The sequence below is a fragment of the Apteryx mantelli genome, chromosome 3 (genome assembly GCF_036417845.1).
Source record: "Apteryx mantelli isolate bAptMan1 chromosome 3, bAptMan1.hap1, whole genome shotgun sequence".
NCBI lineage: Eukaryota > Metazoa > Chordata > Aves > Apterygiformes > Apterygidae > Apteryx > Apteryx mantelli.
In genome coordinates, this window is record NC_089980.1 from 139,706,392 (window position 1) to 139,719,706 (window position 13,315).

The 13,315-nt window shown below is 51.8% G+C and overlaps 1 protein-coding gene across 1 annotated transcript in view; it reads left to right on the forward strand.

Annotated features, from left to right (window-relative positions):
* Positions 1–12,112, forward strand: part of HADHA (hydroxyacyl-CoA dehydrogenase trifunctional multienzyme complex subunit alpha) — a 28,033-nt gene extending 15,921 nt beyond the window's left edge. The window contains exons 11-20 of the mRNA XM_067294489.1: positions 1,946–2,055; positions 2,340–2,474; positions 3,087–3,258; positions 3,967–4,053; positions 6,349–6,489; positions 7,684–7,752; positions 8,681–8,876; positions 9,772–9,886; positions 10,505–10,650; positions 11,594–12,112. Of these exons, the coding sequence (XP_067150590.1) occupies positions 1,946–2,055; positions 2,340–2,474; positions 3,087–3,258; positions 3,967–4,053; positions 6,349–6,489; positions 7,684–7,752; positions 8,681–8,876; positions 9,772–9,886; positions 10,505–10,650; positions 11,594–11,739 (1,317 nt within the window). The 3' untranslated portion in view covers positions 11,740–12,112. The remainder of the gene's footprint in view (positions 1–1,945; positions 2,056–2,339; positions 2,475–3,086; positions 3,259–3,966; positions 4,054–6,348; positions 6,490–7,683; positions 7,753–8,680; positions 8,877–9,771; positions 9,887–10,504; positions 10,651–11,593) is intronic.
* Positions 12,113–13,315: the final 1,203 nt, after the last annotated feature.

Consider the following 13,315-nt stretch of genomic DNA (forward strand, 5'->3'; position numbering starts at 1 on the left):
TTGGTCTATCAAGCAGCTGGCCCCAGACCTCTTGTCCTACATGCTATCCAGTGCAGCTTGAAGTTTGCTAATAATTAGAGAGACGCATGCACACACACAGGAAGACAGGCATAGAGTTTAATTTGCAGACAGGACAGACTGGTGATCAGCTGTAGCACTTGGCCAGACAAGCGTTCTGACCAACAGCTTGCTTATGCCTGACACTTTTATTCCCCACCTCTCTCCATTTTCATGTGCTTGTTCTTCCCCCGGCCATGTTGATCCCTCCCTTTCCCTGCCCTTGTCTCCTCCCCAGTAAACAACATGTTCCTAATACTTTTCCCTCATTGGCCCCAATTTTGCTACATCTGTACCCAAATTTGGAATTTTGATACTGATAAGATAATCTTGGCCTTACACACTGTTGCTGATATGGTTACCTGGGCACTGCTGGCCTTGCAAGACTTGACACCCCGGAAGGTCCCCAATGCTCCTGTCCATTTATCTCTGCAGTTTGGTCGTCTCTCATGTCACTCCCCCTTAACCACCAATGAAATCCAGCTGTTTGTCATGGCTGTTGTCATCTGTAGTTTTTGTCACCTTCTCACACAGTTACCTGCCATGTCCAGCAGTTTCTTGTGACATGTCTAGTAGTTTCTTTTGTTCTCTTCCAGTGACTAGGTCCTGGTCTGAGATGTAGCCATCTGCTTCATACCTTAACAGTGATCTCCTGGATGTACCCCTTCTGTTCCAGTTATTCATTCCACCTACATTTGATCTGAGGCTAAATAAAAGTTTGGGGATGCTTTGTTCCTTTCAGAAGAGGATGAATGTTTTTTCCTCAAAATAGCAGCAGGATAGAGATCTTCCCAGAACCCTCTAAAGACAAAGCGTCTGTGTGATGTCTTATTTATTTATTTTTAATGTTTCTCTCTTTCCCCCAGGATAGGAGGTTTGCAGGTTCTCTTACAGGCTTTGTGTCTGGTATTTTAACGAGTCTTTAACTCGCAGGACAGTGGTTAAGGAAGATACTGCCTGCTCTAAAATGTTGTATTGATGGTTTTTCTAGAGCTGGATTTTCCTTAGCTGGTTTGGCTCGGACAGCCTTGTTAGTTTGCTGTCGCCTTAGACTGTCTCTTGTCTTCCTGCCTCTGTTCCTGACTGCTTTGATTTTGTTGCACAACCCTGATCCTCTGAAAGTAGCATCAGGCTACAGTTCTCAGTGAGAGCTGGCTTGTTTAAAAATTTGAAAAGGTGTCAAAAAGTCTGAAGGCAGGATCCTTTTACCTGGCGGTCAGTCACTGGGGCACTGGTCCCCAGCTAGCTGAGGATGTGGGGGGGGGGGGGGGGGTAGAAAGGGCCACACACTTGCCCTGGTCCTGCCACTGGGGGAAGTAGATCGGCTCCTGCATTGATCTCATCCTGACTCCACAGCTGCTGGCTGGTTGAGGCAGCAGGATTGCTTCTGGTTTACCAGCACAACAGTGAACTGCCAGTGAAAGCTCTTTCCCAGAGTGTGGTGGGAGAGTCCTACAAGGAATGGAAACAAGCTGTGAATGGTTCAGTGGGTAGGAAGGACTTGGACATAAAAGTATCATGGCTATTCTCGTTCCCTGACAGGCTCCTACTAGGCAGACCCTGAGGGTTAGAGGCACACACTCTTTTCAGAAGCTTTGAATTATATTGTTTATGGAAAAGGACATTGAAAGAGCAGTTTCCTACTGCCTTCTGGCAGCCTGTATGGGAGGTGATAATGCAAAGTGGGCTGTGCTTAGCATTGAAGGTAACTCTGTGCAAAGAGGACGCACATGCCCTGTCTGCTCTTCCATTTCTGTTCAGGTTACTAGTCTGTGCAATTGCATGGGTGACTGTGCTGCCCCTTTGCCATATTTTTGATGCGTGCATGTTGAAAGTGTGACAGTTGTTAAAGGCCAAACTCTTTGCTTCCCTCTCTCCTTTCTTCCAGAATTTTGGCCATCTTGCAATGACTAAAGAAAGCAGGGCACTGCTTGGACTTTACCGTGGGCAGGTGCAATGCAAGAAGAACAAGTTTGGAACACCTCAGCGAGAGGTCAAGTAAGTGCAAGTGTGGGATGCCTAAAGGAGCAGTCGGAGAACCTCTGCTGAAAGGCTGTTGGGGCCGACTGGTCTAGAGCCCTGAAAAGCAGCATAGCATAGCAGAGAGATTTCCAGCTCCAGAAGGCCAATCTTCTGCAGTTCAGAGGTCTCGCTCACAAGTGAAATCTTCTTGTGTGACCTCACTAGAAGTACCACCTAGATGGGCAGGATCTGTATGAGTCTGACTGGCAGTAGAAATTCAGCTATTTCTGGCTTTGAATGTGTCTCCCCTTTCTGTGTAGGACCCTGGCTGTGCTGGGAGCAGGGCTCATGGGAGCTGGAATTGCACAGGTTTCAGTGGATAAAGGACTGAAGACCATTCTGAAGGACACAGCACAGCAAGGCTTGGACAGAGGACAGCAGCAGGTCTTCAAGGGGTATGGGAGCTTAAAGGAATTCACTCGGGATTGGCTGAGGCCTCCTTTAGTCAAAATACTCCTCCACTTTTAGGCGATCGGGAACTCCTGACACGTCTGTCCCTTTGGAGTCTTCTTCCAGTAGATATCACAACAGTGCTTTCTTTTAAGGTTGCCCTATGCAGTGTGCTGGGATATTGCTACGAAATAGGTCCAGTGTATTCAGCCTTAGTTCCTTAGGTAGGTAGACCACCTAATATGTGACTGCTTTCGTTTTTAGATTTAGCAGTAGCTTATAGAACTAAGGGGAGGGGGGTGCTCTTGTTGGGACACATCGGATCAAACCTCTGAAAAGCTGGATTTCTTTCCCCCATGCTCCTGGCTCAGCAGAGATAGTGCTCAGCTGCACAACTCTAAGGATTGTAAATGACTGACCTTCAGACTAATGCACCAAGAGTTGCGTGAGCAGGGCCCTACTTTTTCCGGATGGAAAGAGGGGCCAGTAGGCAGAGTGACAGTCTTGCTGGATTGCAGATGGTGTTTTGGGTCCCAGCTCCAGGAGGGGTGGATGAGCTTGGTGTCACAATGAACCAGGGCCTAGCCTGGAGCTCTGACGGAGCTGTCCTTCCCTAGGCTGAACAGCAAGGTGAAGAAGAAGAGCCTGACAGCATTTGAGAGGGACTCGATTCTCAGCAACCTGACGAGCCAGCTGGACTACAAAGGCTTTGAGAAAGCAGACATGGTGATCGAGGCTGTGTTTGAGGACATTAACATCAAGCACAAAGTGCTGAAGGAAGTGGAGGCTGTGAGTGTCAGTTCTGAGCAGCTTGTGCTAGACATAGCCCCTGTACGATGGACACTCAGTGTGTCTTGCCCTGCTGGGTTTTTCACATCTCCTCTGTGCTGCAGATTAGTGCTTGGTACTAGTTACTCATTTCAGTACATGGGTGGGTGCCAACAGCAATTTTCCTATCCAGTTCTGACATACCTGGACTCCTGGGAGCCACTCCAAAAAAATTTCCATTTGTCTGAGTGCTTTGTGACAGGTATGTCCTTCTGTATTTCCACGATATATAGTCCTTTACCTGCTATCCCTAGCTTGCTGCCACTGCTCCTTTTCTGTTCAAGAGCACGCTTGAGAAAGTGGCTGTGTATATTAAAGGAACTGGCCTGTGCTCCTCTCTGGAGTCCCTCCTTAGTGTCTAACGTGGTCGCAATGAACTGGCAGAATCATGGTGGATCTGAGACAGACCAGTATCACAAACCTGGAGAGAGATCAGTGTAGCTGTCCTGCAGTTCAGTTCTGGCTGACTTGCACTGCTGCTTTAGGATGAGTTTCTAATGTTGTCTGCCCTGACAGATTGAAAGAGGTTCGTCTTGTTCTTAAGGCATTACCAAATGCTGGGATGCTCTGTGCTAGCACTGTTCTCTCAGGGCTCTGCGCATCACAGTCCAAATCTGGCCTTGGACATTTAAACTGTCTTCCCCCCCCCCCCCCCCCCCTTCTCCACAGGTGATCCCTGCTCACTGCATCTTCGCCAGTAACACGTCTGCCCTCCCAATCAGCCAAATTGCTGCTGCTAGCAAGAGGCCAGAGAAGGTGAGTGCCCAACACCATGGGCCTGCTGTGAGTCTGCTCTGTGCTGAGCTGCTTGCTAGTGGCAAATGGCTTTGCTATTGAGGAGGGCTGGGATCTTCTGCTTCCTCCTCAGAACGTGAAACAGCTCGACCTCTGCCTCCAGTGCAAGCTTTGAACAAAGAGCTTGTGATCCTTCGATAGGTACAAAGGGGATGAAGGTGGACTTGCCCCAAGTGAGATGTTGGTGCAGCAGGGCACAGTACTGCAGGGAGATCAGTGGTTCAGGAAGCAATAATGCACACAAGAGGCAGAGAAGCTGTGGAAAGACTCAAGCTGAGAAAATTCATTAGATGTAGGAGTCATTTGCCATGGCAGGGAAGTACCTTCCTAGGGAGAAGGGCACTAATGTAGCAGCAAAAAGGGAAGAAAAGTCAGCAGCTGGTAGCTGAACTCAGAGATGCTGAAACTGGGACCCTGGACCCATTTTTTTAACTGGTCAGCCATAGGATCAGCTCCTGAGGTGGGTGGTGGGTTTTCTCTGTGGCTCCAAATGATCCACCTGAACAGGGGGGTACTTTATTGCTTCTACTCAAGTCTAAGCAGCAGTGCCATGGCCTGCTCCTCCCTGGTAGCTGCATCCTCATCCCATAGCCATAGCCCAGAAAAGGATATCTGGGTCAAAATCTGTTTCACATGGAGCAGCCTGCTGTGAGGGACACATTTGGTGGAGTTACTATCTGAGACATGCAAATGCACTGGATTGAGAGGAGTCAGCTGCACACACAGTTTTGTAGTGGCATCCATGACTGCTGAGGGCATCTGTGATAATCTGTTAACTATGAGGCTGGCAGATCTGACACAGGCCTTGCAGGAGACCTGCACCCTTCAGGAGCAGCAGGAGGGGAGGCCAGACATGACACTGCGGTGTCCAGAGTGGTGTGAGGGATCTGTGTGATCAGGTAGCATCACCTCCCAACGGCTAAGCATCAGTCTGGGTGGCCTTGATATAACAGGGGGGAAATGCTTTCCCCTAGCTTGAGGAATCTGCTTTGCCTGCCTGGGGCCAGCAGGCTGCCGAAAATGCAGGCCAGAGCGAGCATGTCCCATGGCAAGACGATCCCATGGCAAGAACCAGGCTCTTTGAGATATGTGGGAAGGGGAGGCAGTAGCAGCTTTGGGAGAAGGAAAGGGAAGCTCTAGAGCTCTGTCAGAAAGTGTTACACAAATGCTGCTGCACAGGTGCCTTCAGCTGCTTCCCTAAATTCCTACAGTTCCCTACAAGGGTCTCAAATCTACCCAGGGCAGTTCATTGCCTCTGCTGCGTATCTTCCTGTGGAAGTTCTGTGGACACCTGTAAAAGTTGTAGAGTAAAAATGTGTGTCCCAACTGTTAGAGGTACCTGTGACCTTCATGAGTCTCTTTATGGCTTGCTGTTCAGACCTTAGTTGCATCTGAAATGCAAACTGTCTTATTTGTTCATACTCGCAAATAGCATCCTCTTGCTGGATAAACTGCCCATGTAATACCTCTTTATGGGGAAGCTAATAGGAAATCAGTTAACTAGTTAATGCATTTTCTTTAATTACTTTTGCAGTCTGCAACTTTCCTGCAAGGTGTCTCTGACTTATGTAGATCTTAGTGCCAAGCATAGCTTCCAGGAAGCATGAAGATGACATCCTGATTACATGGCTGTATTAGGAAGATCAGGCACAGAGATGAATAATCTACATTTAAATGCCATTCCCAAAGGAAGGCTTCACTTACCTCTATAATTAATTTCTGGAAATGTGCCGCCTTGTCCGTAGATTACTTCATCACTTTTAAAAAAAAAAAAAAAAAGCAGAACACTGAATCTGCTCAACAGCTGTCTCTGTGACTGCTGTTCCGCTGTGAAAGCTCAGGAAAAGCACCACTTAGGAACGTGGCCGCTTTCCCAAGTCAGATAGCGCCTGCAGATCATGCAGTGCCCATGGCTCGCGGGGGGTCTGAGCTCAGCTAAGATTCCCTGGAAAGCTTTGCTGCCAGACCATTAACAAGTACAGACAGAGCTGAGCAGCATGCACTGATCTTCAGTGGGCTGAGAGCTGTGGGCATATGCTGCATCCTTGGGAAAGCCAAGGAGAGAGGGAGCTGGAAAGTGCCCCCCTCGGAGAAGGATCTGGTGGAATATGTGGCTGAATGATAGCGCAGCATGGTGACGAAGTCTTGCAGCCTGTGCTGGCCTGCTTCCTCCTGCAGCTGGGCACTTGACTTTCCCAGACGATTGCTCTGGGCACCAGAGTCCGTTTTAACCCTCCATTCTTCCTTCTGCCCTAGGTGATCGGGATGCACTACTTCTCCCCTGTTGACAAAATGCAGCTGCTGGAAATCATCACCACAGACAAAACATCCGAGGACACAGCTGCCTCTGCTGTTGCCATTGGGCTCAAACAGGGCAAGGTTGTCATCGTGGTGAAGGTGAGGGAATACTGCCCGAATAGGAGCTGGGTTAATGAATAAAGGTCAGTCTTGTGCACTGAGGTGAGGATGTAACATGGCTGTGAATACACTGGCCTTAGCTACGTCTGCTGTGAAGTCAAAAGGGAGGTTGGAAGTGGGCTAGTGCCGAGGTGATCCCTCAGGAGGCTGAAGTCTCAAGTGGCATCTGAGAGCGGAGTCTGGGCAGGACTCTCACTGCCTCTTCTCCCTGCGGAGCAGCAGAAATAGAGGGACCTGTGAGCAGTAATCCTCCTCTCTTTGGATTTAAATCTCATGTGAGAGGGAGGGCAGAAACACACATGTAAGTGTCAGGGAAGAGCTGCACAGAGCGGGGGGAGAGGACTGAGTGCAGCACAGCAAGTCAGGAGTTGTGAATGAATCACGGTGGCCTCCAGGAAGAGGCAGCAGGGCACAAAGCCATGGGTTTGGGCTGGTTCATTAGGCTGACAGTTGCTGTTAAGCACATGGCCCTCTAAACAGAGCAGGTCTCATGCTCCCTAGTAGAAAGCATCAGTGATGCCATTTCACCTCTGCGGCAGGATTAGCTTGTAGGTTCAGAGCAGTTTGATAAGTGTATGTTCGGATTTGTCTTTTCATTGAAGTGTGAGGTTGCCGGTGCTGCAGAGCAGGTGTTTGCTGTGGCGCTGGTAACATTGGCTTGGCTAAAAGTGCCCTAGGTGTCTCTGTAGGTCAGTGGAGATACTGTGCTTCTCTAATCCTCACTTCCAAATTAGATGCTTCCCTGAATGGCAGTTTGCAGCTAATCTGTTGCTTCCTGACTTTGTGAGCAACATCAGCAGGTAAAACAACAGATTAATGCCTATTTCACTCAGGCTGAGCACCCTTTACCCCCAGGCAGCCTTTTGGGCTTGGTGTGAAGCGAGGGGACTTCTGCAGCCTGCCTTGGACCTCCAGGCACTATTTTAAATAAAAAACACCCTGGGGACTTCCAGGGAGTAAATTTATGAAGGTTTTCAAACCCTGGTGAGCCCTACAGGTAAAAGCTGTTCCAGAAGTCAATTACAGACCATTAAAAATAGAGCAGTTCAGTGTCTCTGCCTGTCAGTGCCTGAACTGCAGCTCAGACTGTGAAACAGTTCTTGTGTGATCAATAAAGGTAGTGTTCCTGCTGTTTGAACTCACCTGCCTTCCTGTTGCACTTCTCTCCCCTAGGATGGGCCTGGTTTCTATACCACCAGGTGTCTGGGGCCAATGCTGGCAGAAGTGGTCCGAGTTCTCCAGGTGTGTATTCGGTCAGCTACTGAGCATCCAGCAAACCCTTTGTCCAGCCACTGCACTCAGTTCCTGCTTGGTACATGTCCCGTGAGCCGCATCTCTTACCCAGAGCTGTCAGGAAGCTCGGTTGGACAGTTGTTGCAATACGGTATCTAGATTTGAAAACATCCAGGGTACACGTGAGGCAGGGGGTGAATTGCAGGTGCAAGGGTGCGCCGTTATCTGTGCTGTGTGACACGGGGAATGGACACTGCCTGTCTGCAAGGCAGCTCTCCCTAAGCTGCAAGCTGCCCTCCCTGGCAAAACAGCCCAGAGCTGCAAAGCAGAGAGCAGGGTTTTAATCACAGGAGTCAAAATGGCAACTGGGAGCAAGGCAGGGAGTGAGCGTGCAGGTTTCTCTTGGCTCTGCCGTTGACCCAGTGGCCAGGCTTGAGAGCATCTTCCTGGGCTGTGATGAGTCAGGCTGTCTTCATCAGGGCATGACCTGCAATGGCAGGGTGGACCATGAGCAGATCCCTGCCCACCATGTCCTACCTTTGCCCTGTTTGGCCTTTGAGGTGAGCAGGTTTTTGTCACGTTCAAGGCAAAGCACCTTGCAGAAGAGAGCCCTGTCCTGCCCCAGGCTTGGTGCCAGCTGTAAGAAATTTGCATCACACTTTGTCAACAAGTGGCAGTGGGATGTCAGCCCCAGTTTCCCTGGACGTCCCCAGCACGCTCTTGTCTGAGCTGTGGTGCGACGGGACCCGGTATAGGCAGTGATGAGGCTCTTCCCTCCCTACACAGCAGCAGCGGACAGTCAGGAGTGGTGCAAGCTCAGTTATGCTGCTCCTGTCTGTTCTCAAATAGCTAATGGGGCTGGTTGCAGTCAGTGGCCCCGGATGGGGGAGGGTCCTCATCCAGAGAGATCTTACTGCTTCTCCTCCTATTCCTGCAGGAGGGTACTGACCCAAAGAAATTAGACACCATCTCCACAGCCTTCGGCTTCCCCGTCGGTGCTGTCACACTGATCGATGAGGTGGGTGTGGATGTGGCCACGCATGTGGCTGAGGACCTCGGCAAGGCCTTTGGCGAGCGCTTTGGAGGAGCCAACATCGAGTTGTTCAAGCTCATGGTGGAAAAAGGCTTCTTAGGTGAGACACTAGGCTGATTTAAACCAGCACGTTTCCCCTTTGTTCAAGGAAGAGTACTAGCATCCATCAGATTCCTCTGCCTCAGGCGAGAGAGCAGAGAAACAGTCCTGCGAATGGGGCAGGAGTCCCTCTCAGCTGAACCCCGAGTAAACCCTAGGCTGCAGTCAGACCTTCCTTTGCAGAAATGGCTGCAGCAGGCAAAGATGCTGCCCAGAGCCGAGGCAGCAGACAAGATGACATGAAGCTCTGTCTGGCCCCTTCATTAAACCTGCATGAACACTCTGGGATGTGGGGAGGAAGCGAATGGAAATAAAGGTGCTCAAGTGAAACAAGCTCCAAGCTGAGGTTTAGAAGCTGTATGCAAGGAAAGATCATGGCTCCTCCGTATGGCAGCTGTTCCCCAGTATAACTAGGCGCCGAGGCAGCTGTGCTGCTGAACAAGCCAGGCCAGAGCGGTGTGTGTCAGTGGGACCTGCACTTGGGCCATGACTGCTTTTGCCCTCAAAACATTGCCTCTGACTGAACCTGGCAGTGAGGATTACTCAGGAGATCTTGTCATCTCTGTCCCTCCCTCCCAAGCATGTACAAGGACTATGCCTTTTTGCTGCTGTAGCCGTGGAAGCAGTGACATTTTTTGACTGTTGTGTGCACCTAGCAAAGGCATTTAGGCCTGGCACAGTGGCAGCACCTTGCCAAGGAGTCAGATGGACAGTCTCCTTCCCTCTGTGTCCTTGGTGAGGCAGGAAACATGTTTGCTTTGAAAGGCAGAGAAGCTGCCTGTGCTGGGAGGATCTGCTTGTGCTAACAGAAACACAAGAAAAGCTCAGAGGCAAAGGTGTCCCCAGCAAGCGAGACATGTGGCAGGATGTGACTGTCTCTTTTTTTTCCCTGACAGGCCGCAAGGCAGGAAAAGGCTTTTACGTTTACCAGGAGGGGGTGAAGAACAGGAGTTTGAATCCTGGCATGGATGAGATCTTGGCGCGGTTCAAGGTGCCAGCCAGGCCTGAAGTGTAAGTAACTGCGCAAGCCGAGCAGCTGTGCGGGCTGGCTCTTACCCCCTGCCAAGTGCTCCTTCTCCTGGCTCTGAGCAGCAGCAGGAGGGCCACAGCAGGCAGCACTGGAGAACAGAGTTGAACATGGAGTTGCTATAGATGGCATTTGGCTGGTCTTGGCTGGCATATTTGGGCGTAGGCTGTTAGCTCTGGAGAGCCTGTGCTAGTGGGGACATGGACATGCCTGAATTTACCAGCATTCACTTGAGCACCTCTGCAGAAAGCTTCTGTGGTGGGGCTTGTTGGAGCAGGTGGGTTGGTGCAGCCCCTGCCTTTCCCTCCGGGAACCCAGACCTTCCTGGTGTCACACCTATTGAACAGCCTGGCACTGAAGTGTCTTTTGGAGCAGTTCCCATTTGACTTGATCAAGTCCTTGCCACTTTGCTCGCCTGCCTTGGGTTGCAACACAGATCTTAGTACTCCTTAGCCTCATGGAGCTAGGGATGGTCCCCGTGAGCAACAATTCTTTCCCCCCCACCCCAAGCCTGGCACTGTCCCCCTTCTCTGCTGGCTTCACGTGCTCCTCCATCCAACTGCTTTGTTACCTTCAGAACCTTAAAGACTATTTCCTTCCAGCTGCACTGAGGAGGACATCCAGATGCGCTTGGTGACGAGGTTTGTGAATGAGGCAGCCATGTGTCTGCAGGAAGGGATCCTCAGCAACCCCGTGGAGGGAGATATCGGTGCTGTGTTTGGCCTGGGCTTCCCGCCATACCTGGGAGGTAAGTGGGTTCGTCTGGGGTGCTTGTGAGACTGCACGCTTTGGCTCAAAAGCAGTGTGGTGGGCATGCCTAGTGGGCTCTAGCCGCCAGAGGTAAGCAGCCTTTAAGGCCAGGTTTGAACTGCAAATCCTGTCCAGCCTGAGTTCCTTCTCTCCTATAAAGCCTGAGCCAGAGATGTTCCAGCATTGCCAGCCACACAAGAGGGGGTGGTGGGGCTGAGGGCTGCTTAAAGGTGTGTGATACATTTCTGCTAGGACCCTGTGGAGTTCCTCTCTGCTGGGACAACTGTATTACAGGGCTTTTCAGGGTGATGAGGATCAAATAAATCAAACCGGGCCATTTGCTGTGTCTTCAGGTATGAATAAGAAGGCAGAGTCATGCTAGCCCCAGCCTTGTCAGCCCTTTCCATAACCCCAAAGGAAGACCTCTTAGCATGGCTGTTAGTCGTGGGGTATGTGGGAGATTTGCAAAGGACCTACATTTTTCAAGAGATCCCTGGCTTCCTCTTGTGCGGTCTTGTGTCTCTTAGCCAGTGGAAAGTGAGGCTGAACTTTGGCTCTGGTATCTCTTCTCTTGCCGTAGCTGCTCACCTGGATGGGCAGGCAGAGTTCTTGCAAAGCTTCTGGAATCCTGGTCTCCCACTGCATGCAGAGCTCAAGAATGGTGCCAAGTACCCACTGTTCCCCTCCTCATGCCCACAAAAGGCACAGATAAAGCCGAGCTGATAAGCACCGTTCAGTCTCCCTCTGCTCAGTGCAGATCAGCAGGCAGAGAGCAGGGTTCCTGCACCACTCACCCACATGGCGTTTTGCCCAGACGCTGGGGTCCCTTCCGCCTAAGGATGGATCGGCTGAATCCAGTGCTTTCACCCTTCCAGGCACCTTGGTGCTTCTCGTTGCCTTGATACAAACGTATCCCACTTTTATCCCTCTGTCCCTGGCAGGTCCCTTCAGGTACACAGACTCCTATGGAGCCAAGCAGCTGGTGGACAAGCTGCGGAAGTACGAGGCCGTCTATGGAAGCCAGTTCACGCCATGCCAGCTGCTGCTGGACTACGCCAACAACCCAAGCAAGAAATTCCACCAGTGAGAGTGGCCCGATGCCTCCTGCCCGTGATGCACCGACAGCTAGAGCTGGGGCCCCACAGCTCTCCACCAACACCTCATTCTCTGTAGGTTAATCTGCGACGTACCTGGGGGAGGCAAGGAAGGAAGGAGGGAAGCAGTGGACTGCCTTGTGGCTTGTAGTCATTTCAAGTGCCTTATCAGCTACTGTATGTTGGGCACTTCCGTCCCCTGCCAGCGTGGACCTGGGGTCTCCATGTTGGAAGAGAGAAATTCTTCTGCATTCACCTCCATGTTGCGCTCGCCGGAGCTCCCGGCATGGCAGGCAGCATCCGTGACATGGCTGGCTCTGAGGCCTCGCTTTCTGTAAACCTCCAACAATAAATCCCCGTCTCCTAGGTTTGGACTCCATGCCTGCTTCTAATCCTGTCTCACTGGGGCAGCAGCCTCTCGGCTCTGAGGAATGGAACCACTCGGGGTGGAAATAAAGCATTCAGGCAATCCTCTGGGGTCCTCTTGATGTGTTAGGAGCCGCCCACGCTGGCCAGCAGTGTGCTGAGCTGTGAGACCGACAAAGAGGCAGTCGGCAGTTGCCAGAGGGTGGGGAAAGGCAGGGGAGGGTAGCAGTGCAGAACAAAGCCCTGTTCTGTCACCTCCGCCATCAATCAGTGCTTGTGAGGAGCCTCCGGCTCTTTTGTCTGGCCCTGAGCGCTGCCGCCAGGGTTATCCTGGCAGATGGACCCTCCTGTAATTGCAAATCAAGCAGCCAAAGGCCAGAAGGGTCCCCCTTGGGGAGAGCTCAATTTAAACTAAAAGGCTTTAAATCTCTGTGCACCTGTCACTAATTTCAGAGCTGGCCTGGCCTCTGCTTCCTTGGCTCTGTGTGATGCTGGGGGCCACAGCTCTGCCTTGTCTGGGCTCCAGCCTTTCTCTGTAGCCCAAGCGGGGCTCTTACCTCAGGCCGGGACCTGGGCAATGCTGCTCTTTTCATGTGGTGTGTGTGTGCTCATTTCTCAAAGTTACCGGTATAAAAACAGGCTGAGACATAATCTTGTCCTGCCTCTGCTGTCCTCTGTAACACTGTGGGAGGCATCCGGCTGCTTGCAGAGCTGCAAAACAACATTCAACCCTCCCTGGAGGAAAAGCAGTATCTCCAGGAGCCGTGTCCACGCTGCTCTGTGGTGCTGTCCGTGTCCCCCTTCCCTGGGAGCAGTGCTGGGATGGGGCCGAGCTCCTCTTCCCTGGGCCTTAGGGGCTCAGGCCCTCCTGGGGGGGTGCCCTGCTGCTTGTCCTCTCCTGCCTGGCCCCACCCGATTTGATGAACCCAACCATGCCCAGGGCCCTGTGGGGTTTTGAGCTGCAGCTGCGGGTGGCATGAGGGCCCTGGGCTGCTCCAGCCCTTGGTGGTTGCAGCGTGCCGTTTCGGGGAAGTTTGGGGATGATGGGGCTTCGCGAGGGCTGTGGCTGGCCTTGAAAGGGCACTGACCTGCTCCCAGGGGTGATGCCACAGGGCAGGACCCAGGCCACGTGCTGGGTATGGGGCATCTCCGCGCACCTGCTCCAGGCGAGGTGCCAAGGGCGTGCAGGGCACAGGGGTGGGA